Here is a 27,641-nt window from a genome sequence, read left to right on the forward strand (position 1 = left end):
TCTGTGATTAATTTGGCATGTATGAGTGGATCCAAATGAAAGCTGAGGAACCCAGGGAAACTCTGAGCTTGTGAAATCACAACTATGTTATACCCCAGGGCAGCAGTGGCCCCTCTGGGTTGTAGTGAAAATTGCTTCATCACTGGAGGATGATTGCTACTCAGGACTTATTCCATTTAATTTTTTGTAGTGTGAGAAGGCAAAGAGCAAAATCCAGTCTGCACGTAGTTATATCCAAGAGAGATTGGTAGCATTTAGATTGGATACATATCTGTCAGAACTGGCACTGATACATTCACAGTGTGAGAAGCATGAAGGGTGAAATGCTTGGATGCCATTGCAGGACTCTGGGCAAAACAGTGCCCAGAACAACACTGTTAACTCTACCTTCTCATGGGAAGTCTGGCTGCCCTCTGTGCTTGATTCCAAGGCTTGGCAACTTGTTTGGATGCTTTTCTCCCTACAGGTGCAAGACGTTAGGAATTCAGTCTAATCCTTACAACCCAGGTTGGACATTAGGAAAAACTTCTGTTCAGAAAGAGTGCTCAGGCATTGGAACAGGCTGCCCAAGGAGGTGGAAGAGTCACTGTCCCTGGAGGTAGTCAAGAACCATGGAGATGTGCCAATGAGGGAAGCAGTTTAGTGGGCATGGTGGTGATGGTTTGATGGCTGGACTAGATGATTTTGGAGGTCTTTTCCAACCTTAATGATTCTATGATTCTGTGATCAAAGGATGGGCTCATAGCTAAGACTGCAGCAGGTGATTTCTTGGCACTGACATTGTGGTTCTGTTGTCAGTAATGTATTCCAAAATCCCAGCAGACTGATTGCACGAATGTTACTGGTAAAATTCAGCTTTGTGTCTGTGTTGGTGAGTATGTGCATGCATATGTGAGAATGTTTTCAACTAACAACACCTGCATCTTAGGTAGTTGAAAACTCCAAAATGCTGGTGTCAGCAGTTTTTGCAAGGGCATGTTCCAAAGCTAGATCTGATCCTCTAAGTATTGGCAACAGAAGCTGCAAGGCTGTTTAAAAACTGATTTGCTACTGCTGCTGTCTCCTTAGAAAGCCCAGTTAAGGACAAATTATGTATAAATTTTGTTGTCCAGGCCTGAATGTTTACCTCAAGCTTGAGATACACCCTGGAGCTGTCAAGGATTTTAGATCATACTTTTAGATATTTATTTCCCATTTTGAGTAAGGGTTTTTAGGTTACACCAAATCTGTTGCCTGGTACATGGTTGAGTTCATGATTGATGACTCCCAGGCAGGAGATTCTGAGGTTCAGTCACATTTAGAATAGTTTGAGTTGAAATGGACTTTAAAGATCACCTAGTTCCAACTTCCCTATCATGGGCAAGGTAATAACTAGACCATACTATGTGAGTTCCCCTTTGTTCCAACCTTCTCTTCCCTACTACCCCATTCTTTTAAAACAGTTGGAATTTATCCCACTGATTGGCCTCATAAGACGGTTGTGCAAGTGAATTTCAGTAAATCCTGATTCTAAGCTCTGACCAACTAAATAGCTGTACAGCTTTATTTCATATGGTTTCACCCTGCCATATTCCCCATACAACCCAAGGCAACCTGTTATGATGTTGCTTACTCAGAAGATATTGCTGGCTCTTTCCATAGCTCTCCAGAGTCCTGTTCCAAGGCTGGTCAGTCATGGGAACCATCACTGTGTCCCCAGTCACTCATCTGATACTGTATACTATGGAGATCCAACCTCCATCAAATTGTGGTGGATGAACCTCTAGATTGGTCTTCTTGCATTTAATGTGACCGATCAGGTACAGGGGCAGGAAACTCGAAGCAATCTTTACATTAGACCTTCAAACTCAAAACATGCTGTGGCCCTTTGAATACCACTTAAAATCCATGGGACATTAAGGGTTGAACTGTAAAACTGCAATTAAAATAGACAATAACCATGTAGGCATGTGCTTCCTCCAGGATCGAGTTGTTAGAGCATATTAAAAAAGTAGAAAGAAACCCCCAGTGTTCATTCATTTGCATTTAGATAGATATTTAAGCTAGTATTATTAATAATGGATTTTTGATTTATTAATCCCAGCCCCTCCAAGTGACTGTTAGATTCGTGGGTGGCACCCCTCCATCTCTTTTCTCTTACTCTTGCCCCCAACTCCACACATCATCAAATATGAGGGGAGAAGATCAGAGACTAATTTCTGTTGTGTTCTGTGCTGCAAGTATGATTAATGAGCTTAGCACTGGCTGAGTAAATTGAAAGTTGAAATCAGAGAATGATTGGGGATTCTCTGGCTCTTCTCCAAGGGTATTCATCTGAAGTAATTATTATCTGCTTAGGTCCGCTGAAGTTAAATCTTAGGCAGGATCTGGTCTCATGCTTCCTCTTTCTCTTGCTGGGATAGCATGAATGGAGTTGATGGGTGTAATCATCTTATGCGCTTTCTGGTTCTTGTGCATCATCTGATTTGCATTTCCTACCTGCTTTGGTTTTGTGAAGAATCACAGATTCATTAAGGTTGAAAAGGACCACTAATATCATATCATTCTTAGTACTGTTTTGTGATGGCAGCATTTCTTCTTGAGTTGTTACTATCTGATGACCGAGATAGAACCAAGCTAATGCTTACAACATGCCCTGAACTGGTGACAAGAGGAACTAAGCCAGACAGATGGGTCTGGCATTATTTCTTACGTTGTATGAGAGCATGGTATGTGCAGGTGAGCTATCCAGTCCTTCACTTGCAGAGAGTGGATTCAGCAGAACTACATCAAGGGGAGCTCTCATCCCACTGGCACTGAAGTCTGCTTGCTCTTAGAAGTTCTCTTCTCTTCCATCCCCCATATGTACAAAATAACAGCTAGGCATTATACTAACTGCGCTTGAGAGACCTTCAGAGCCTTCACAAATATTTGCATGAAGAGCTTTTTGCTCATAGAAGCCAAAGTGGCGCTGGAGTCTGTGGTTTTAATTCAAGGACACTCTTACCTCCCACTGAAGGAGACTATCTAGCTTAGGAAATGCAGCCCTCTTTGTTTAGGAAGTTACTCCATACACAGCAAGGCTATATGTAGAGAAGATGAGCTGTGCTTCAGTGAGTGCAACAAGTCTATATCCAATCTTCCTGGCTCTGGGCTGGATCTGTTTCACAGCTGAGGTCAGGCAGAAATCTCACCCAGGGGTTCACAACTGACAGAGAGGTGTTTTATGACACTGCCAAATGGAGAAGACTATAAATCTGTTCCTCTTTGGAAGCTTAAATTATCTTACAATATCGCTCACAGATACCTGCTCATGGACTCTTTTCAGACTGTCAAAGGGTGCTTTGTACAGCTGCATGGACCAGGGGTTGGCAGAATTGAAGGTGGTAATACAGAATTGTCATCCTTCCCTTCCCTTCCTTCCCTTCCCTTCCCTTCCCTCCTTCTTCCCTTCCTTCCTTCCCTTCCCTTCCCTTCTTCCTTCCCTTCCCTTCCCTTCCCTTCCCTTCCTTCCCTTCCTTCCCTTCCCTTCCCTTCCCTTCCCTTCCCTTCCCTTCCCTTCCCGCACCATAAGGAGGAGAGCCCAGCGTAGGCTGCATGGGCTTCACCCTACTTGTTGAAAGCCTCTGATGCATTGGATAAAAAGAGAAACATAATATTTTGTACTCTGTGCCTTCCAGGGTGTTAATGCAGTCCCAGTCCTGGTGGTTACTCATTCATTTCTTTTGGAGGCCACGTAAAACACGTGCATTTCTTCTAGAGAGTCTTTGTATCTACCACATCCCACACTGGCCCATCACATCCATCTTCAAATAACTACCCTTTTGAAAGACAGTTTCTTAACAGCAGGAAACAGCTTCCCTTTCCTTCTGCACACCAACTAGTGCATTCCTGGCCTTGTTGCAGCCCTAGATCAAATGAGAACACAGCTATAGTTGACAAAGATTGATGAGTCTGCTTGATAAAGATTGAAAGGGAAGTCTGTTACAGCCTTAAGGCCCCATAAGAAATCAATGCACTTCTTTCCTATTTGGACCAATGCATGGCATGCTGTGTATCTTACATATTTTCTCCTGCAACACTGCAATTACATGGGCAGGAGCAATGCTGCTAGTGGTACATCCTTCATGTGATCCTACGCAGGGTGTTTATTCTGGTCCTCTGCAGGGTGTTTATTCTGGGCTTTGCCAGTACCACTATTCCAGCTCCTTTAATGAACATCTTCACTTTTAGCTCCAGCTGCAAATGCTGTCTTTCTTGGATTCTCCTGTGGAGGGATAGAGGGAATGGCTATGGGCAGAGGCAGCACAATGCTAAACAGGGACATGCTGGGAGGTTGATCTGAATTGCTGCCCATGCCCATTAGTTCCTCTGTTTTAAACCCAGTTGAAAGTAGCTCTAATTCAGCCTAGCTGACTGCACCTTCAGTGTGCACTCAGTCAGGTTGAATTACAGCTCCAAGAGCCAGTTTTTAGCACTAAATGAGAATGACCATGGCAGGGCTAATGCGTGAAACCAGGTCACGTCTCCAGTTCCCAAGGATTTGGCTTCCCTGCTTGCTCAGGTTGATGAGTCCAGGGGGTAAGTGCTGGTGCTGCTGGAAGTATAGACCAGAATTGCTTCCAAGGGACTGTTTGGCCTTTGCTTAGCTACTCCCCAGCAGTCAACCATTGTCTGTGGGACTGGAAAAAGCAGGAGCTGACTTTTTCATATCACAGGATGCAGAAGCTGAGTGGCACAGTACAGGGCTTCTGCTGCCTGCCAACAAAGCATGGTTTAATAAATCTTGACAGAAGGGAAGGAGAGGATTCAGAGGCTTTGAATCAAATGCTACAGCTTTGCTTGCTAGCGGAGGGGTCAGTAGTATGGACAGAATGAGTTAATTCTGTTTATGGAGCTGACAGAAGTCACACACTGACTTCCTGTTGGGAAAAGTCCTTGGGTTCAGCAGGGCAATTTGCAGCCTTGACCCAGTCCTGGATGTGTGCTGCAATCCATGGTGCCACATGGATCAGGATGGGTTTGCATTTTTCTTCCTGCATCCCTGCTTGCTTTCCTTATTTCCAGCTGTTCTCTCTAAAGCCCCAGTATCCGTATGCACATGGGAAAAAAAAGTTTAGCAGCCACATTTCCCTCTATGGCCACCTGGCAGGGAAACCTTAGGCTGCTGAGGGTGTCTGGTGACATGTGGTGGCAGTCCATCTTGTCCTCTCAGGTTGTGTGAAGCAGTAAGATGAGTGCTGGATCCATTCTCTGGATTTTTCCTGCATTTCATTTAGTGTCTGCCTGCATGATACCTCATATAGGCTGAGAACCTAATAACACAGCATAGGCAGCTGTCTCTGCTTAGCGGAGAGCTCTGATTCGCAGCTCCAGACCTCTGAGTGCAGAGTAAGAAAAGACAACATGAAGCCCATCGTTGATGCACTCTGCCTCCAATGACTCAATAAAGAATGGGGTGCAGCTTTGAAGCAACTTCAAGGCAGGCTCAGGTGTATGGAGGAGACAAAAACATCTACAGTGTCAGTATGTGAAAATTCAGAGCAGATTGCCTGTACATCCATGCCCCTTTTTTGCTGGATTGATTTATTCTTCCCTTTATCTGTTCAAGGAAGTCTTATCTAGATCCAGAGCAAGATGCTTAGGGAGCTAGGAGACATGGTTTAAGGGTTTCATGTAGGTATGGTAAAGGGAGGATGGTTGGACTAGATGATCTTATAGGTCCTTTCCAACCTTGTGGTTCTATGATTCTATGGTTCTATGCTCCTGTCTCTAAACTTGTAGATCCTAACAGGTTTTTGGAGCATTGTTTCTTGGAAGCTAGAGGTTGCAAGAGCATGACATGGGCAAAATATGTCATTGCTACAGCTATCTCAGGGCCAGGGTTGTTCAAAGCAGAAATGATCAGCTCTAGGTGGGAGCTCAAAGAAGTGTCCTCTCTGTCTCTGCTCAGAGCACAATAAAAAGTCTCCCTGACAGATTTTCCTACTCAGATTTATTGCAATACTGAGCCAAGTTCTGATGAACTTCTTAAGGTCTCTCATTTCTGATAAAATCCACGGGCTGCTCAGCATACAAGCCAGAAATACAATAATACACACCATCAGCACAACCATTTAAAACTGCTCAAACAATGGGAACTTTGTTTTTCTTTAAATCCATTGACTACCATGTACAAATTTGGTCTTTATCAACTGGGCTAAAGAAAACCATACTGAGTTGATATTTCTACTGTTTCTTAATCAGTTTGTGAAGCAACCACTAAAGGACAATACCACATATTCCAGAGCCCAGGTGATGGATTGTCCTGCAGTGGAGAAATAATGAGGGGACAATATTGTCACTTCCAGTTCCAAATATCTTCTGGAGTTCTTGCTGTAATGGTGGGAGCCCATGGGAAATGGTCAAAGTGCAGAGAAAGGTTTGTGCATCCATCTCATTGCTTAGGGATAGATAGGATTGATGGATGCACTGGGAAATTGCTGACAATTGGGCCACGATGAATAAGGGTAGGGAAAGCTTGCCCCTTTTTAAAGAGGAGAAAAGGGCTTGTTTGCATTTTCACCTGACTGTTTCTACAGTGTACTAGGAGATGAAATGTTCTGCTAAAATATAGAAGCAAAAAGAGGACACTGTGCCTGGGATACAGCCTTCATCTAATGATGAACTTTCTGTATGTCTGGACAAATCAGTGTAAGCTTTGTGCCTCAGTTTTCCATGAGCCTACTGCACTAATAACATCTGACAGCTCTTGAAAATGTCATGAAATCTAGGAGTGAGGATCTCCATTATGTGACAATAATCAGGGAAAATAAGCATTATTACTTATTACTGAGAATTGATTATTCAGAAAGAGAGGTTTGTGATTGAACATTTTTACCATGTGAGATAAACTCACATCGTGTCAGCTTTGCCCATTGTGTCTTGGTTGCGTGAGCAGCAGCAAGTGGTGAAAGGTGAATTTTTCCCTTCATGAAGTAGAATGGGACCACACAGGCTCAGGGCAATTGCTGCAAGACCAAGCATGTGATTGTACAGGACACCTCCATGTCCAGTTAAAGCTAAAGGTGGCCTTCTCAGCCACATGGCAAAGCAAATTAGCAAATGCATTCAGGAGCTGACCAGCTCTGTCAACCAGCTCAGTACAGAGAGCGACAGCTTCTTCCACCTCAGGGAAAATCATCATGTTGCATCTGATCTGCTGCTGGAGCTGGAAGTGCACACTGACTCATAGGCAGGTGGAGCTAAGCCCCTCTGGAAGACAATGATCAAAGCCCTCCTGCTGGTAACCCCCAGACCCTTTCTGTGGGGCTGCTCCCCAGCCACTTGTCCCCAAGTCCTTACAAATATCCAGGATTGCCCCATCCCAGGTGCAGAAGCCAACACTTGCTCTTGTTAAATGTGATACAGCAGTGATTTCACAGATTTTGTTAAAATCTCTCTGCAGGGCCTCTCTACTGTCATGGAAGTCAGCAGCTCCTCCCAGCTTAGTGTTGTCCACAAGCTTACTTAGTATACCTTCAAGTCCTGAATCCAAAATACTGATGAATAGAACACTGATCTGGTGACTTTTTTAATGACTGGCAATCCTGCCCATGGCAAGGGCACTGGAACTGGATGATCTTTGAGATCCATTCCAACCCAAGCCATTCTATGTTTCTGTGATTCTGTCAAAACATTAAAGAGAACTGTCCTTAAAATGGAGCCTGGAAGGACAGGTTCTCTTCATGCTGACTAGTAGATTTACTGGAATTACCTTTAACCCTCTGTCAGGAGCTGCAGAAAGAAAACTAACTGACGCAGCAAGGCCAAAAGGCCCTATTAACCACTCTGAGCAGTAACATGGCATGTAATGATTTTCAGGCTTGTCAAGGTTCTTCTTGATACTTTGCATATACTTTGACCCTTTGGATCATGTATATTAATCTTCTTGAGCTGCCCTCTGTTTAAGGTGGTTTAATGTACGTAGGCAATGTTATCGTGATGGTTAATAAGGCAGAGTTGTTGCTTGACAGAGAGCCAGTGAAGAAATTCACTCTTCACTGGAGCCTGGTGCCTTGCAGGAAAGCTCCAAGCATGACCCATCAAGAGCCAAAATCTTCTTAGGTTGAAATCTGCGGCTTTGAGGACAGTCTTCCTTGGTGTATATGGAAGAGTAGAAAGCAAAGCAGATGGGAAGCTCATCAGCTTCCCTTGGCTTCTGTTAATGTATCCAGTCTGTCCATCAGCTAGCCACAGGGACAAGAATATCATTAAAGGAAAGGCTCATAATTACAGTGAGAATTATGGTCTGTCCTTGAAATCCTGACTGCTGTCATCTGCAGGTGGAGAAGGACATGCAGAAGGAAAGATTTATCCTCTATCACCAGGAGTAGAGCTGAGCCAGAGCCTCAGAGTCTCTGTCCTCTCCTGTGATTGTACTGGAGGTTATGAACAAAAGTCAGCTGTGTCCCAAACTAGGAGATGCACTGGAGTCCAGAGGAGGTGAGAATCCAGGAGAGCTCTATTAGGTTTTGCAGTGGATATTATTAATTTAATGGTGATTTTAGCTCATACATCAAATCTCAAGTAATGCTGAACATTCTTCAAATGTAGGCAAGGCTCATGAGCAATGCAAGGGCACTCTGAAGGTTTTTGCTAGCCATCTGCAATGTACCAAAATACCTATATACTTATGATTTGTATATACTTATGTGTGCATTTTTAGGTCTGATTCCAGCTTTAATACTATCAGCACTGGTAGTATTATGGTATATGGTACTATCTACTGGTAGTAGAGGCTGGGGCACAAGTACAGACGCCACAAGCATGGTGATACAAGGAGAGCAGAAGGAGGCCTCTAATATTACTGTGGGATCTGAACCCTAGCTGAGAAAATCAGCCTTCAGCTGTGAAGATACCAGGTGGGAAGGGATTTCGATACCCAAGGTACAAATTACACATTCCTGCACATGGGAAGTTAGCAATAGCATAGGGATGGCCAAGGCTGTAGCACATGGGCTGTGGCTGTATCACAGCTGGAGCATTTTGCAGTCAGTAATGTTGTACTGATCAGTCCCAGTTGAGACTCTGCTGTTTACCCCCAGGAGGACAGACTCAGAGTGAGGAGGGAGATGGAATTTGCTTTCCTTGAGACAGTGGATGAAGAAACCTGCTGCTCAGGTGTAGCACGTGATGGAGCAGACACACAGGAGAGCCCCCCATACCCATGCAAGGAACTGGTGTGTAGACAACAGGGAGGTGCGTTCCCTCATAGTGTCCTCAGAAGTACCGTATTAATGGGATAACAGCTCTTTTGATTTTTATTTTTCATGCATCTATAAGAAGAACTCCCCATCCACCCCCTCCTGCTGCTTTTCTGTCCATTTAGGCATCGTTGTCTGAGAAGCATTGCTACAAATGGTATTACTGCTTCCCAGTTCATTTCCACCCAATTCATTCAGTTTACAAGTGCAAAAGATGCTTTTGCTAGTTGCCAGCTCTTCCGGCTCCTCCTGGGATCTGGAAAGCAGCTGAGATTGCCCTGACTGTTACATCCTCTGCAGCAGCAAAAAGCCACTGCCACAGCCTGGGAAACAGGGCTTGCATGGCTCCTATTGCTGTCACGCCTGAGTATTTCACAGCTTTCAATGTGCTGTTATTGCAACTAGAGCTGAACAACAACAAAAAAAAAAGCCCTCTTTTCTAGGTCACTTACAGTTCTGAAGTTTCTTGAGTACTTGCGTTTACCCAGATTAATGTTTTAGGAGAGCACTGGTGAATAGAAAAGGCAGGAGAAAGGCAAGTGTCATTTTCTTTCTGAGGCTTTTGTGGTTGCAGTGTCATCAAGATGCAGCAGAACTGACAGCAATTCTCAGAATGTTTCTGCTGCTCTGAGGCTGGAACCACGCAGGGACCTGCTCTCAGGTCCCCTGAACATGGGACTTACAAGCAGCACTTTTGTTCTCCTGGCCTCACTGCCAGGAAAGCTATCAGAAGACGTGGCCAGTTTGTGAGCAAGGTTCCTTCGCTCTGACATGGCTTGTCATCTCAGGAAACAAAGAAGGATCAAACAAGACGACTGAGTTTGAGCTGTCACATCCACTGTACATTTCCTGCTCTATTCTGTAACCTGTGGGCAGTTGAAGGCTGAGGCCAACAGCTTCACTGCCTTGGCCACAGAATCATAGAATCATTAAAGTTGGAGAAGACCACTAAGACCATCTAGTCCAGCCATCAACCCATCACCACCGTGCCCACTAAACCATGTCACATCACCACATTTCTTGAACACTTCCAGGGACAGAGATACCATCACTTCCCTGAGCAGCCTGTTCCAATGCCTGACCTCTCTGTGGCAATGCATGGGTTTGTTGTGACCTAAGTGCAGGACTCAACACTTGGTCTTGTTGCAGAAACCATGCAGAAGGAGGTACAGCAGTAGGGGTGAAGTGTCCTTTCTTCCACCCCAAACCGCGTGAAAACAAGCTCATACAACTGGCCTCAGTCCACCAACCCAGCCTGTGCTGCAGGGCCTTCCAGTCCTAACCTTTTCCTCTACTCCACATTCAGTGTGTGCTGGAGACCTTGATTCACAAACCATAGACATTCGTAGGGTTTTAAGGTGGGTAGGAGAGAATACAGCAAGCACCCACCTGTGTATATCCATCACCCATGCCCACTAAACCATGTCCCTCAGTACCATATTGCCAATGCTCATTTGTTTCTCAACTCTGTACTCTCCTTCCTCTCCACTTTCTCAGCTAAGACTGGAAGCAGCAGAAGGAATCTTCCTTATTCCCTCTTTGCAATCGCAGGTTGATGCCTCCTGTTTGAGACTCCTGGCTCCAGGCACAAGCGTAGTTATTGGAGGCAACATCCGAGTGATGTGCATCTTTGCTGAGGCAGAGGAGAAAGATTTCCTAGGTTTTGTACTTCATCTGTGTTGGTGATGCTAGCTGGCTTTTTCCCATGTTCTTTTCCTTCCTTATGTCAAAAACGTCCTAGGAAAGCTGAGTGCGTTATCGTATTATCGCCTGAAAACCTGGGATCATAGAATCACAGAATCATTTGAGTTGGAGGGGACCCTTACAGGTGGCCATCCAGTCCAGCTCCCCTGCAATGAACAGGGACACCTATATCTAGATCAGATTGCCCAGATCCCTGTCCAGCCTGATGCTGAATGTCTCCAGGGATGGGTGCATCCACCACCCCTCTGGGCAACCTATTTCAGTGCCTCACCATTCTTAATGTCAAAATATTTTGTCTTACAGTCTAATCTCTGCTCTTTTAGTTTGAAACCCTTACCCCTTGTCCTATCACAATATACCGTGATGAAGAGTCTGTCTCTTTCTTTCTTATAGCCCCCCTTGAGATACTGGAAGGGCTGCTATCAGATCTCAGTAAGTGTGTCACAGTAGGAAAAAGTCATGGGATTTCTGAGTCTCCCGGCTTGAGATGCTCAGACCCAGTCCTGTTCTCTCCTTAGCTGAGTCTCACAAATCAGTGCCTTGATAGCAGGAGCTGTTTTGCACTCCACAAGGACGTTGCAGTGCCCAAGGAATCCGCACAGGTCTGCGGGAGGTGCAGAAGGTTTCTGCACTCAGCCTGCCAAGGGAGAAAACAGTGACTGATGAGTTTGGCACTACTGTATGTATATACTAGAGTGTATTTTCAGGCAGTTTGGGGTGGAAGAAAGGACACTTCACCCCTAGTATTGTACCTCCTTTTGCATGGTTTCTGCAATCATCCCTGATGCTGCAAACTACGGGTAGGACATTTTTCAGTATAAATTGCTTTAACCAACATAGCCATCATTTGTGCTGCCTTATAATTGGCAGGTATTTAATTAGGTAAGGAGTATTTCCGCGTCCTGCTGCTAAGTGGGAAGTCAGAAACTCCCCATCGGGTGAATATGCTTTGAGTCCTCCAAAGCCTATTAGTTCAACGCAGCTTCATTTCAGCAGACAAAAGCAGTGCAAATTTGCACAGATGCTGCAACAGCTGTCTGGTTTGGACAAGCAGGATGGCTGGGGGCAGGGGTGCTGCTGGAAGTGCAAGATCAAATCCGCTGTCTGGGTTTCTTGGAGAGCACTCTGTCCTTTGCTTTGCCCAGATGTACAGAGATAAGGGAGGAGGGAGGAGAGAGCTTAATGGAGAAAGGGAGGAGAGAGGTTTCCACCAGCCTGCATATCCGAAAGCCATTTTCATTATCAGAGAGTGGCTTTAAAAGGTTTCAGTAGCAATCCCTCTTTGCACAAGGAGCTGGCAGAATATTTGGTTACCAGCAGAGCTTTGGTTAAATACATTTTCAGCACTAAAGCTGGGAAACGAGTGCCCCTCCTCCCCTGTGACCTGCTTTCCCAAGAAAAGCACAAGCATAGCCATGCTGCTTTGCTCAGCACCTGCTCTATTCCCGCTCTTCGCAAATGCTTTTCTTGCCACCACATTTCATCGGGTGGAGGGAAAGCGGGAATTAGAGCAGCCCTGACAACAGTCATGCTGACAATGTAAAACAGACCTGTTGGGTTTGCAGCGGTGGGGACAATCTTCCAGCAGAAAAGCCTTTGCCAGCTTTGCAGGTCTGCAGCCTCCTGCCAGGCTTGTAGCATGGTGGAGAAGTTTGCTCTTTGCTCTCTATTTCCATCATGATCCTCGGCCCTACTGACCATAGCTTTCTGCATCCCTGCATCCCCACTGCTGCCATGCGTGTCATATTGTGGTGAAGTACTGTTCCCAGCGGCGTATCTCAGGGCTTAGTCAATGAATCCATCCCTTTCTCTGTTCACTGCTCTTTTCCCAGCTGGGCAGGTCTCCGGGTCTCGCCCTGTATCCCCTATTGATCTGGATCCTGCCCCCATGGGAGCTGTAGGCATCGACCCTCAGCCAGAAACCATCAGATCAGCACCCAGGGAAGCTGGGTTGCTCAGAGAGAGGGGGCAGCACGATCATAATCATCAGCATTTATTTATTAGCGTTTATTAGTTCATCAGCCTCCTCACTGCATAAGCATCATCTTTATTTCCCAGAGGTTTCCTCCTCTGCTGCTAATGTAAATCCAAAGCAAACCCTCTTGTAAATTCCTTTATACACCCACGTAAGTTGAGGCAGAAATTACACCGCTCCCACCAGGGTGGATTTTTTGTTTTGTTTTACATTTTCCTTATCCTCACTCCCCCCCATAAAAACCTGTAACAAACTGGCGTATAATGTGACAGGACATCCATAGCAGCTATAGGCACAGAATAACGATGAGCAGCGATGCAGCATTCCTGAACCAGGATCCAAATGACCTTCAGGAACGGGCAGCTGCTGCTTTCCGAAATGTGAATGGGGAACAAGGGACACACTCCAAGCATTCAAGGGCCTGTCAGCTCCGCTTCTCTCTGCTGCTCAGCTTCCATGAAATGCTCATTTTGCAGAGTACAGAGGAAAAGGAGGCCAAAGAGAAAGGAGGGAGCAAAAGAAAAGCGCTGGCAGAGAAAAAAAGTGCAGTGAGCTGAACCTGCACCTTCTCAACCTTATCCTTGTGTGAGTGTGTGCTTCTCGTTATCACCTGGCTTTTGGAACTCCTAATTGCACCTTGGGGCTGATTCACTGCAGCTCTTCATTTTGATTTTGGTGTTTCTTTGAGGTTATGACCATAGGGTAATTGTTCCAGCAAGGCTCAATGCTCTATGTCTGTCCAAGAAGCAGGGTTGTATTGGAACAGACAGGGCAACACTGATAGAATTAACCTCACTGTGGTCCGTATGGCCATGAAGCATTCTGCATTACCTACAAGGACCTTATTAGGATATTTGAAAGAAAAGATGAAAAACCTTCAGTGTATTAAAAGGTTCACTCCCTGACCCCTTTGTTTCCTCCACCTTTATCTTTGCTCTCATACAAACAGGGTCGTAAGTACTCCACTCCAAACTGTGAGCTGCTTGTGCTAAGAAGAGGTGGCAAAGCACAAATGACCTTTTCTTCTGGCAATCCCAGAGCAGCGCTGTGAAATGTGCTATGATGGGACCTGTATCTTCCATGCCCAGCAGCTGAGCCGGAGGGTGTCCTGCCTCACTTGCTTACAATTTCATGAGGATGCTGGTTGAGCTCCCTTGTGTTCTGCTGCAAAAAGAACAAGCGTGAAAGGTGCACTTCCACCTTGAGCTCATCCACTGTTCTTTTGGAGGTACTGGGGTAGAACTAAGAAAAGCTCAGCCTTAAAAGGCTCAGAAGCCCCCTAGATTCTGAATCATTTCAAAATACCATTACAAAATTCCAATACCATTTCAAAATACAGATATCATTTGAAAATACCGATATCATTTCAAAATACCAGTATCATTTCAAACATATTTGCACCATACTGGGCCCTTCACAGAGAGCTTTTCATACTCCTTCCCCTTCACCTAAGGCAGCAAGGACTTTCTCTTTTTTGAGCTTGTTTCCCCTTGCTTTGCTGTTAACTCCCCTTTCTTAGCTAGAAACAGTGCAGTAAAGCTATCCACAGTTCTCAGGTCCAGATGTATCTGTTACCACAGTCCAGTTGGATCTGTGAGGACTTTATTCTCAGGAGATTTGTGCAGGTTTTGCTAAGTGAATTGAAGTGATTTGTACCTTTAAAAGACTGCATCTCTCTCTTGGTTACGGTTAATCTTTAATCCGGCATCTTCATCTTTGCCTGCAGCACCTTAATTTGGCTTCTTGATTTAATTTCTTTTACCGTCTGCTACCTCCTCCTATTCCCAGCCCCTCTGTCATCTGCCTGATTTATTTTTCTTTGTCTCTTTATCCACTAGCCCTGCACTCAGCCATTAAAATGTTCTGATATTTAGGCTTCTAAGAAGCAGCGTATCCTGGGGCTATGTGTTTGTGGCCAGAGAGCCATCCTGGCTCTGGGGCATCCTGTACAATTTGAGTCAGAGCTGGAGCCTCAGCAGCACTATTTGTTGCTGGTTTGCAAGGTGCTGTGTACAGGTAGACAACACACGTGCCTGCTGCCCTGTCATTTCCAGGGTCTGGGTGTGAGCAGCCATGGGATGACGGCCGTGTACATCTTCCCATTCTTGCCTAGCATCCTTTTGCTCACTTGTACTGTGACTGAGGATTTGGGGTGAGCTTTGAGTTCCTTTGAGCTCCGTTTGTGTCATCTGTATAGAAGTCAAGAAGCATTTGAACTATACTCTCAAATCCAGGGTTTGAATTTGGGGTGGTCCGTTGTGGAGCAAGGACCTGGATTTAATGATCCTTGTGGATCTCTCCCAACTAAGGCTATCCTATGATTCTATTATAAATGCTGAGCAGTAAGCAGGACAAAGATTCTGTTTCTGAGACATCCTGACCATATGTGGATGGGATGGCGTATCTCTTGCCAGGTGTTTTGTATTGCTTTTACTCCATTTAAACTGAAGGTATTTATACATACTTAACTAGCCAAAGGGAGTGTTTCCAGCTTGTTAACTGCTGGCTGCAATGTCTTACAATTATTTTGGCATCTGGCAGTCTCAAAAAGGATTTACTACCTTGTTTCTCCATTTTTGCTAAGCCTTCTTTCCTCTGAGACTTGAGCATGGGACCATGGTGTCTGGGCGTATGTGCACTTTAATGCACCTGGTTCCTCTAAGGATTTCCCCTGAAATGCTTTCAGTACATATGACAAGGCTGCTGCTTATCGCTTGGTGTGCTGCATCTGATTCTTCCTAGCATAATGGGACTGACTGCATAACCAGCCGCAAGTCTTTAATGTGATGAGCTTTCCATGGTAATTGAGAAATTATAGCTGGAAAGCTGATATGAAAGCTGAGAGAGTAAGCTGAACACTTTGGAGTCTAACTGGAACATACACTACACATGTTTGGTAATTCAGACAATTACAGAAGGAACATACTGGTGGATGACAACCCAGTCAGTCTTAGACACTGTTTTTGTTTTGCAAGACCTGCCAAAGCTTTTTAAGCAGGCTCTGAGCAACCTGATATAACTATAGATGTCCTTTGTTTCAGAGGAGTTGGACTAGATGATCATTGAATGTACCTTCCAACTCAAACAATGCAATGATTCTACCCTTTCACAGCACCTTGTGTTTTCACCTTTGTCCAGAGACAATCAGAATGCATAATACACAGTTGCTCTGATGCTCTGGTGTAGCAGGAGTGCTCAAATGGGACAACTTTGCTCAAAAATAAGGTTAGGAGATATGGCCAGGGCTTGTAGCTTTCGATAGCAATAGTGAGTATACGAGCACAGGCCAAAGTCTTGGGGGGATAAATCATTGATCTAGTGTAGAAAGTAGTCCAAGGTCATCTTGTGCAGTTACTGGCAGGTGAGCCGACCTGATGAAGCCAAAGCTTGCAGAGTAGCAAAATCTGAAAATGATTTTTCTTCTTTCCTAAAGCCATGAAGTCATGGGATTATAGGGAACTGTAGGCTTTTCTGTTTCTATTTCACACAGTTCTGTAGAGGAGTTGGAAAATGTCATCCTTTTAAAGGAGAAAATCCACAAGACCAAAAGATTTCAAATATGCTACATTAAAAACACCCTCATGATACTTCAAGCCACATTCCTAATGTGAGTTTTCCTGTGATACAGTGGAAGGGATCTGATGTGGTGTTTACTAAGCAATCTCTTGAACTGGGGTCAGGAATGAATACTTCCTCAGGTTTGATCAGCAGGAGCTTATTGAACTCCGCAACATGAATACTGTGGCACCTGACAGGGATTTTCACTTTTGTTTAAAGAACAAAGACACTGGCAGTGTACTTGGTTTCTTCATTTCCTCTTTATTGTAGTCCACGGTATTGACCTTGATGAACTGAAGTTACATCAGGAATGATTCAGGTAGTAATCATAGAATCATAGAAGAGCTTAGGTTGGAAGGGACCTCAAGGATCATCAAGCTCCAACCCCACGTAATGACAGGGAGTGGACTCAGTGTTTAAGTTCCCCTCTCCCATCCTACCCATCCACGTCTACAGAGAAGGGTCTTTGCAAAAAAAAATCATAGAATCAAAGAATCATTTGAGTTAGAAGAGACTTTCAGAGGTCACCTAGTCTTCATCCAGCCTGACACTAAATGTCTCAGGGATGGGTGCATCCACCACCTCTGGGCAACCTATTCTATGCCTTACCACTCTTATTATAAAAAATGTCTTCCTTATGTCCAATCTAAATCTCCCTTCTTTTAGTTCGAAACCATTTCCCCTTGTCGTATCACAACAGATCCTATGAAAGAGTCAGAATCCTTCTTTCTTATAGCCCCCTTTTAGCTGTTCGTGATACACATTTCAACTGTGAAACGTGATGTCTGCCTTTCAGTCCTTCTGGAGCTGTGGAGCAGGAATGTGAAGGGAGAGAGTGTTCATTAATTATCAGCCACATGCTCTGGATTTTAAATGGCAGTCCAAAGCCCAGGAGGCGACTGATGTTGGGAAGTGCAGAGCTTCCTCTCCAGTGGGATGGTGTGGCCTTCTGATGAGAGTCATTACAGCTCAGCATCAGCTGTATTTATGGTGCCTGAAAAGATTATCTCCAGATAATCTTTCGGCTATTTAGCCAGCCATATGCTTTATTTCAATGATAATATGTATTTCTTTGTGCGTTTTAACATTGTTTATGTTAATTAAGGTTTCAGACTGGATGCCGCATATGGACTGTTTCATTTTTTTTCTGTGGCTAATTTGTAGATAGTAAGTAACCCTATCCCCTGCAAAATGTTCCAATTCAGTTAGCCGTGATTATGAATTCACAGCTGGGAGAAGGCCTTGCTTTTAACCTCCTTGCAAATTTCTCTTCCTGTCCCTCCCTCCCTCTCCAATAAAAAGAAAAGGACCTGAAGAAAATCTCAAAGATTGCTTGTCTCCCGTAGGTCCTAAATCCTTTCTTAAATCGTTGCTCTCTTCATTTTGCTTGTGTCAATTCTGAAGTAAATCAGCTGAAACCACCTGGAGTTAAGGGCCTTTGGAAAAAAATAAATTAATATTGGCTAACTCTGGTTTAAGTTTTCACTTGATATCAAGCCAACTGGATCAATAGTAAAGTTCCCCGTTCTCCTTCTTCCCTTCCTTCCTTCCTTCCTTCCTTCCTTCCTTCCTTCCTTCCTTCCCTTCCTTCCTTCCTTCCTTCCTGTCTGTCCTTCTTTCTTTCCTGTGCCTTCCTTGTTTCCTTGCGTTCCCTGGTCCTCCTTCCTTTCCTTTGCCTTTCTTCCTCCGTTTCTTCTTCTCTTCCTTCCTTTCCTTCCTTCCTTCCTTCCTTCCTTCCTTCCTTCCTTTTCCTTCCTTCCCTTCCTTCCTTCCTTCCGTTTCCTTCCTTCCTTCCTTTCCGTTCCTTCCTTCCTTCCTTCCTTCCTTCCTTCACTTCCTCCTCCTTGCCTTCCTCCCCTTCTTCTCCCTTCGCTTCCTCCCTTGGCCTTCTCCCTTCCTTCCTCCCTTCCTTCCTCCCTTCCTGTCCTGTCTTCCTTTCCTCGCTCCCTTCCTCCCCCTTCCTCCCCTTTCCCTTCCTCCTCCCTCCTTCCTCCCTCCCTTCCTCCTTCCTCCTCCCTCCCTCCCTGTCCCTCCCTCTCCCTCCTCCCTTTCCTCCCCCCTTTCCCCCCTTCCCCCTTCCCCCCTTCCCCTTCCCCCCCTTCCCCCTTTCCCTTCCCTTCCTTCCCTTCCCTTTTCCTTCCTTCCCTTCCCTCTCCCTTTTCCTTCCACTTTCCTTTTCACCACTATCCCCCTTCCATTCCCTTCCCTTCCCTTCCCATTCCCTATCCCATATCCCTTCCCCTTCCCCTTCCCTTTCCCTTTCCCCTTCCTTCCTTCCCTTACCTTTCCTCCCTCCTTCTCCTCCCTCCCTCCCTCCCTCCCTCCTTCCCTCCCTTTCCGGTTCTGGTGCCCCATTTAGTGGATGGAAACCATGCCCACAGCAGCACAGGTGGAACTAAGTGCGTATTGGTGGTCCAGTTCCATCCACAAGCCATTCTATCGATTTAACTAGGACCACTTTGAATTCTTTATGAGAATGAATGCAGGAAAATGCTGGATAAGCAGGTATTGTGTTGGAGCTTCAGTTTTCAGACAGATTGCTGTGTTGTCCTTAGGACGGTTACACAGACATCACTGAAGGGGTAGAGCACTCTAATTTCAGAAACATGTTTTTTTCCAGGAGGGTAGGTTCTACTCCAGCAAAACTGGACTAACTTGTGTGTTGTAGCCCATGTTTTGCTTGAAGTTTAATTTATTTCTGCTTTTACTTATGGGGTGTGAGACTTCTTACAACTCTTTTAGCAGCCAATGTATATGTATATATATGTGTGTGTGTGTATAGAGGTATATACAGACATATATATCTTACTTGTCTTTTAAAGAAGAAAAGGTACAAAGCTTTTCATGTCCCTTCTTCCTGGAATCCATCCACTTTGTAATCCAGCCCTGAGGTCCTGCAGAAACTATGACTAAGATACAGTCGCTGCAGCAAAATGATTGTACATTCTTGTCCCAAGCTATTGTACAGAGCCAAAGTGTTTGAAAGGCGCTCTGGGGCAGCTTTTGGCTGGAAATGAAAATTGCTTTTGGGAATCCCACAAAAAGGATTAGCTTTGACTTCATCTCTGGTTCTCCAAATTAATAATCTGCCAGCTGGATCCATGCCAAGCACTTGCATGACCTGCTTGGTTATCAGGGGGGAAATAGCCCATGTGAGGCAGGAAGTAATAGAGAATCACAGTAGCACTGAGGTTGGAAGAAACCTCTGGAGGTCCTTTATATTATTTATGTTTTAAATATATCCCCTATTTCTGAAGCTTCTTTCTGTTCCATTCCTCTTCCCATAACGAAGGCTCTTCATTTGTGCAAATTCCTATTCAGAAAAATTGATTCTATTTAAGAATGTCCTTAAGCACGTGCTTAGCTACTGTTTTAAATCTACAAGACGGGGCTTAATTGCTTTTTCCCATCAAGTGCTCAAATAACGTTCATAGCCATGTTGTAACATATGGTGAAACATTTCTTGTAGAACATCACTGGAATTACACAGGAAGTAAATATGACCATAGACATAAGAGACAGAACAAACTCATCAGGTTTCTTGCTAACCTTCCCACTACGATGTTTTTTTTTTCGCCAGTCTGGTTTGGGGATTTCTACAGTTCCTCTTTGACTGGCTCGTAATCAGTCTGACTATACCATTCTCTAATATTCTGCCCACATTTTCCCTTTAGTACAATTCCTCTTTCTTTCCTCTCCTCTTGAGACTGCCTGGAAATAATTCTGCTTCCTTATTAGTGTACCTGGATTCAATATTTGTGAATAACTCAAATCCCTCTCCTTTCCTTTGCTACTGAGCTATGAGTAGGGGTTTTCCATTACAAGCCCTGTGTACTTTTCTGCAGAATAAAAGGTTTTGCTGAGAAAATAAAGGCTCAGTGTTGATCTACAGATGAAACCTGTACACAAAGGCTCTCAAATGCAAACACACACATGAACTCCCTTTAACGACCTGTTCATTACAATCCTGTTTTCTCCTCCTGCTTTTAATCAGGATTGTAATGAAGGTGTTTTGCAGGCAGCTATAGTATCTCCTTGAACAGATCCCATTGAAACAACCTTTGTATCACAAAATCCAGTGATCAAACCACTTAAGATTTGAAATCTGCCTTGAACTATGAGGCTTTTGCTAATATTTGTCAGCTGATCCTACACACTCTTGTCTGGACAGAACTCTGTCTGAATCCCAAAAGAAGAAAACTCCTTCAGGCATTATTTCCTGGACTACGGAGAGATCCCATTAGTACCCCTTGGTGGCATTCAATATGCCAACCACAGCAAATCTTGATGAACAGTCTCAGTCATTCGGTAGCCATGATTGGACTAGATGATCCTCGTGGTCATTTCCAACCTTAATGATTCTATGATTCTATGATTCTATGACTGGAACACTCCAAAATCACACAGTTGTCATTATGCATGTGATTTCAGTACAGCTGTGATTTTGAAGCCTTCCAGTTGCAACTGAATAATGTATTTTCAGGAGTTTGTTGGTGACTATATGTGTCTTAGAGTTGTCAGAGTTGGAAAAGACCACAAATATCTTGTCTCCAGCCATCAACCCATCACCACCATGCCCACTAAACCTTATCTCTCAGTGCCACATTTACGCATGTCTTGATCATCCCCTGTGCTGGTGACTCACCACTTCTCTGGGCAAACTGTTCCAATGCATTATACCTCTTTCTGAGAAGAGTACTTTCCTACATGGGAGTTTTCCTGAATTTCTATTCCCATATGGATTAGAAATTTCTTTCAAAATAAAGAAGCTAGGCTGATGAAGGTTCATAATATCATCACCCCACAAGGATTACAGTAATAGTGGCACCTTGCATGGGTGCCATAAGTGAAGTGTTCACTAGGTCTTTAGATTAGGTAACCTTTTGCTCTTGTGATGATACAATGTCCAAGAAGCCCGTTGATCAGCATTCTGAAGACTGTGCCTTCCTTTTGCCATGTCATGGCATGTACACAGTGAAAATAGGATGGTGATACTCCTAGCATGTTCTCCTAACAGCAAATAAGTTTCCCCAGCCCATCTCTGAGCTACATCCCTAATGGGCATGAAGGTGTTCATATCAAAAGGACTGCAAGACTAAGAAAAGTGGTAATAAGACAGATTCACAAAGTGGAAGAGAAAAAAATTACAAAAATCAAGTGGATGGATGCAATATCTCTTTGGATCACCCAGCACTTGATTTTTGGTAAAAATCAATTAATAATCACAGGTAGTAATGATGGCTGGATTCATTTTCTATTAAATGGTATAGCTGGATTTATTTGGAGACGATTTACACCAAGTTTCTGACTCAGCATGTCCCGCAGAACTCATCATTTATGTGATTTATAGTAAAGTGAGAAAAACTACATGGCTTTGATCCAACTGATTTCTTTGAATGCAATGGGATAAATAAGCAGGCATCAGAACAGTTCTTGCAAGAACAAAAGGCTGTTAGTGTATGTGTTGATTTCTTTTTCATTTGCTTATTGTTGGCTGTTTTTGTTGCGTTGTTGTTTAATATTTTTCTTGGCCTGGATGTCATTGTGTGCTCTCCCTGGGCATCAAGAAATGAAGATCAGACCATGCCAAATGTGGCTTTGGCTTTGGACAGACTTTATTTCAATACTGCACTCATTGCTGCGCTGTCAGCTTTACTGCCACAAGAATGTGAGACTGGGCACAGCATCTAGGGAGAGTTATTTGTTTTCTGATACCTTCCCTGGGGTTTCCCATTTTAGTAGACTTTCTGATTACTTTTGCTTTGTTTTCTTTGCCTTTTTGGATGAGGTTACTTTTGTTGATGCGTGGCCCAGATCTGTCCTACTCTACTCTGAAAGCTGGTAAATGAGCAAATCTGGGTTTGGGGATTGAAAGTGATGTAAAGGCAATTGTATACACACGTTTTAGAGTCTCAAGTTGCTTGGGGCGTGGGGTGTATGTTTGTGTCAATGTACACATATTCGGTGCTTTGAGAATGATAGCTTTAAATGCATCTATCTGTCGTGGAGGACTGTTTAAATGGAAAAGTTTACAGATAATTAGGAGCCCTTTGAAGAACCATCAATGGAAAACAAATCACCTCAGCTTTAAGAAACACACATAAGCAAAACAAACAAAATAGGGGGAAAAAAAAGAGAGCGAAGAGAAACAAGCCAATAACTACAAAAACAGCAGTCTGTTTTAGAGGAAAAGTAAAAACTGTTGTAAGGATAGGGAGAAAGGACAAATTGATAGCAAGCAGTACAAATTAAAAGCCTTGGGGAGATAAGAGGGGGAAAAAAGTAGGTATTTTATTGTTCAGAATTGTTAAAGTGAGTAAAAAGGAAAATTTAGTGTATACTAAACCAAAATAAATTCTAATGGTAATGGTCTGCTACTAGTTCAAAATGACAGATTTATTTATAATAATGCAGAAATTTCAATAAATGTCTATATTCTATAACTGGAAGAGAGCCTAGTTACTTAATCCACAACCCAAGCTAATGAAATACTTTTCATTACACCAGCTGCTAGAAACAATGCCATACATCATCTAATAAAGGAAGACATTTTTAAGAGATACAAGACTGAGTAATTTTGCATGCAAGAGTTTTAAAAGAACAGGGTAAGTCTAATTGGAGATCATTGTTCTTCACTAAGATTAGAAGTTCCCTAAGTATGGAGAGAACCCTATGTCTTTGTTCCAGAGCCATCAGCCTCACATCTGTCTTAGGCACAATAACTCACCATCTGATAGAGCATCCAAAAATGGGGGGATTGCGGGTAACTCCATGATTATAATTGAATAATACCATACTCCTTAAAGCAGAGGCATTAGTAGCAATCAACTTATGGAAAACAGATTTTGTCAAGCTAAATTAATACTTCATATGAGGGTACATAACTGCTTGATAAAGCCTCAGCATTTGTCATTAGTTTTACACGTCATAAATAAGGCACTTTTCTTGGTGACAGTGAATAAACAGAACAACTGGTTAGCACAGTTCTTGGAAATAAAAGTGATGCATATGGAGGAGAATGCAGAAGTTATATTCCCTGTGAGATCAGCCTAGGATCAGCCAGTCCCTTCCAAGGGAGTAGGTGAAGCGATGGAGAGCTGTTGGAGAGGGTCCAGAGGAAACCCACAAAGATGCTCAGAGGACTGGAGCACCTCTCCTACGAAGACAGGTTGAGTAAGTTGGGCTTGTTTAGCCTGGAAGGCTCCAGGGATAAGGCATAGAGGCCTTCCAGTATTTGAAGGGAGCTTATAAGAAGGAGAGGGAATGACTTGGTATGTGGTCAGAAGATGCACGGAAGAAATCAAAGGTTAATATCTGATCCTGACAAACCCCAAGACACAGTGTAAATTGGCACAGTGTGGAGCTGACTATCCAGGAAAGACAGATCCCATCAGCTGGATGGACAAGCGATAGAATTCAGGCATTTAGAAAAGATTGCACAGGTGGAAGGAAAACTGTTTCAACTGTATGTTATTGCTAGAATCATAGAATCACTAAGATTGGAAAGACTACTAAGATCATTTAGTCCAACCATCAACCCATCACCACCATGCCCACTAAACCATGTCCCTTGGCATCAAATATCCACCTATTTTGAACACCTTCAGGGATGAGGACTCCACCACCTCTCTGGGGAACCTGTTCCAATGCCTGGACACTCCATCTGAGAAGAAACTTTTCCTAATATCCAGCTTGAACCTTTCCTGGTGCAACTTAATGCCATTACCTCTTGTCTTACCAAGGATAACTCCTACAAGCAAAAGTAGTTTGGCTTCCCCCCCCGCCCCCACTCCCCCCCTTTTTTTTTTCACTTTAGTTCAAAAAGATGATAATTCAGGCACAGTGTTAGGTGTTAAATTGGATCCAAGTAGATACACACAACAAAATCATCATCACTGTGCACTGATGCTCTGTTACCCTGCTCGTAGCCAGCCTCTCTTTGCTTTCAGCCTTCTTCTTGATGGGATTGGGTGGGTATTTTCTCTCGTTGGGAGACGAATGGGTCGGTGTGTGCATGGAGATGAGTTTTGGGGGAAAAGAAAAACAAAAAACTCAGCAACTCACGCCAGGTCTGCTGGAGTCAGCATCACGAAGTTCAGGCCATCTGTGATACACCTAAGGCAGCTGAGCAGCTTGGCTCCATCTGGAGCTGCCTTCGGCTTGCTGCTAGCGTTCTTACTGAGTTCCCCTCCTCTGGAGATAGTCAGATGTGGAGGGAGGACATCTTACACCCATGCTCTTCCAATGAAGGCATATGGCCCTTTTGCTCTGCCTCCTTGTTGAAGGATGCTGTTACAAAGCAGGGGTATTATCCCTTAAGTGCCTTTCCATCTCTCCTCACCCCTAGTCTGCTGAAAACACTGTGAAGATATCCCAAACCCCTTTCCCAAAACCAGGGAGGAAGGCTTTTGAGTCCCCCCTGGTTGTGTGGAGCTGTGAAGGGCTTGGGGTGAAGGGAGTGCATGCAGGGGATAAGATGGAATTATGGGTCAGTGAGATGTATATGGTGTGTTGAACAGGGCTATAGGGTTCTGCAACCCTATGTCAGATAACAGGGGATAGGAATGTACGGGTATGGGATATATGGGGCACAGCCATAGCGTTAGGGAGGTGCATATGGGTTATGTAAGATGTGGACATAAGGTTAGGGAGGTATGCGCGGGATGTGTAGTATAGGTCTGTAGGGTTAGGAAAGTGTATATATGATGTATAGGTTAGGCAAACATATATGGGATATGTGGTTCAAGGCTATAGGATCAGAGAAATATGTATGGGTTGTGTAGTATGGGGCTGTGGGGTCAAGGATATGCGTGTGGGTTGTGTAGTACAAGGATATAGGGGCAGGGAGGTGTCTGTGAGTTGCATAGTACAGGGCTGTAGGGTTAAAGAGGTGTATGTAGGACATTGTATAGGGCTACAGGGTTAGAGAGGTGTGTATGGGGTATGTGGTATAAGGCTATAGGATTAGGGAGATGTGTATGGTTTGTGTAGGACATGGCTATAAACTTAGAGAGGCATATGTGGTCTGCATAGAACAGAGCTGTAGGGTTATTTATCCATGTGTGGAATCAGTGGGATAGATTTATGATTCTATGATCTCAATATGGAGTGTGTGGAAAGGGTTATAAGGTTCTGCATATATATATATGGGATTTTTGGGTCAGAGCTGTAGGGTTAGTGACTGAGTGTGAAGAGGGGCATTTACATGGTGTGTGTGTGTGAGGGGGTGACAGTGGGGTCAGAGTGGAGTGGGAGACCTGAGGACAGACCAGGGCTGGGGTCAAGACCAGGGCCAGGACCAGGTCAGGGTCAGGACTAGGATCATGACGAGGGATAGGACCACAATTAGGAGTAAGTCTGGGACCAGGGTAAGGATCAGAATCAAAACCAGTATACGGATCAGGATTAAGATCAGGATCAGGATGAGAGACAGATCTGGAACGGCAGGATAAGGCTAAAGATCAGAATAAAGATCAGGGTCAGGATCAGAAACAGGAACAGGATCAGAACCAGGTTTAGCAACAAAGTCAGGACCGGGTCTAGGTGCAAGACCACGTCCAGAAACAAGGTCAGGACCAGAATAGGGCCAGGTCCCGAGCTGAGCTGGGGGTGGGACCACTGTTACACTCAATCCTATAGGGAGGGAGGCAGCGGGGACCGCTTCCCCCCTCCCCCCCACGGCATCGTGCCCGCTCGCCACCCTCCCTGACGACCGCTCTCCTTCTCTCCCTGCTCCGCCGCCCCATTCCCTCCCTCCCTCCCTCCCTGCCTCCATCCAACAGAGCCTCCGCCTCCGCCTCCCTGCCCGGCGCCTGGTCCTGGCGCGGCTGCCGAACGGTCCCGCTCGACGCCTCCCGGACTAAATGCCTCTGTGACAAGCTCTCCTCCTTCGCCATCTTAGCCCAGCTCAGCCCCGACATGGTGAGTCCCTCCGGTCACCCGCGGAAAGGGGGGACGATGAAGAAGGGAGGGGTTGCTGGGCGGGAGAAGGGAAAGAGCAGGGGGACGAGAAAATAGAAGAAATGGGAAGGCACAAACCCAAGCCCAAGTGGTGCTGGTAGCGAGCACCTTTATCCCTGGGGGCTCTACATCTTTACCCCCACCCCACTGCCTTTATTCCCCGTCCGCAGCTTAGGGAGGGAAGGACAGACTGGGGATGCTGCTGCATTGATGTCCCCTTCTTTCCTATTCTTCATTCCTCCAGCGCTGTGTTTTTGGAACGCCGCTAAAGTGTGTATGCCTGGGAGGGGGGTTCCCCCCAGCTCCATCGTCACACGTGTCTTAATTTCGAGCATCATCCCCATCCCACATTCAGGCTTGTTCACCCCTCTGCATCCCCGTCACGTCTCCCATCTTCCCATCTCTTCTTTAGGGCTCTTTTTTGGGGGGAGGAGGAGGAGGAGGAGGAGGGGGGTGATCCCTGCGCCAGAACAAAAACGGGGGAGTTGCGGAGGGGGGTGTGCGCGAAGTTTCATCCGCTGTCGGCGCAGCGATGCCGCCGCCTCCGCTGCTGCTGCTCGGACGGAGATTCCTCGAAATGCTCATAGGGTGGCTGCACCCTGATTCAAAGCATGGAGTGGCTTCCAGGGGCACCCAGGGCACTGCCGGGGTGATCAGAAGGGGCTGATCTCCTCCACCTTGCACTTTTTTTCCCCCCCCCTCCTATAATTCATCCTTTTCTTTTTTGGATGCTGTCCCAAGTTGATGGAGAGGAGCTCCCCCTCCTCTCCTTCCACACTCCTCCATCTGCTGGGCACTGGGAGTTACTGGGCCCGGGCAATTATTTACTAATTATGCCTTGCTTGTTAAATGTTGGCTTAATTCAGCAAAAGGGGAGGGGAAAGGAAGAAAGGAAGGGTGGTGTTGGTAAAGGGGAGGGGGGGATCACGTTTTCCAAGATGAAGGTTCGGTTTATTATTAGAAACACTAATGTATTTGGTCCACTAGTTACCATGGAAACAACATCTGCACTGAAGTGGTTTTAAAGACACAGTGTTGGTTGTGTTTGCCCGGACCCCGTGCAGGTCCAGCTACTCCAAGTGGGCTCTTGAGCCCTGTGTAGAGCTGCTCTTTGGGTCCTTTGGAGTGAGGCACTGAGCTTCTTATTTCCAAAGCAGTGCTCTGGTTGAAGAAGGTTTGATGGTAGGAGCATGTTCCTGCTTGGAAAAGACCTAGAAAGA

The 27,641-nt window shown here is 44.9% G+C and overlaps 1 protein-coding gene across 9 annotated transcripts in view; it reads left to right on the forward strand.

Moving 5' to 3' along the window:
* The window catches only part of ADGRB1 (adhesion G protein-coupled receptor B1), a 264,284-nt gene that overhangs the window by 155,819 nt on the left and 80,824 nt on the right, over nt 1-27,641 (forward strand). For all 9 annotated transcript variants that reach the window (XM_015856456.2, XM_015856458.2, XM_015856460.2 and 6 more), the window contains one exon: nt 26,244-26,382. In XM_015856456.2, the coding sequence (XP_015711942.1) occupies nt 26,244-26,382 (139 nt within the window). The remainder of the gene's footprint in view (nt 1-26,243; nt 26,383-27,641) is intronic.

This window comes from Coturnix japonica, chromosome 2 (assembly GCF_001577835.2).
Source record: "Coturnix japonica isolate 7356 chromosome 2, Coturnix japonica 2.1, whole genome shotgun sequence".
In the NCBI taxonomy this organism is placed as follows: Eukaryota; Metazoa; Chordata; class Aves; order Galliformes; family Phasianidae; genus Coturnix; species Coturnix japonica.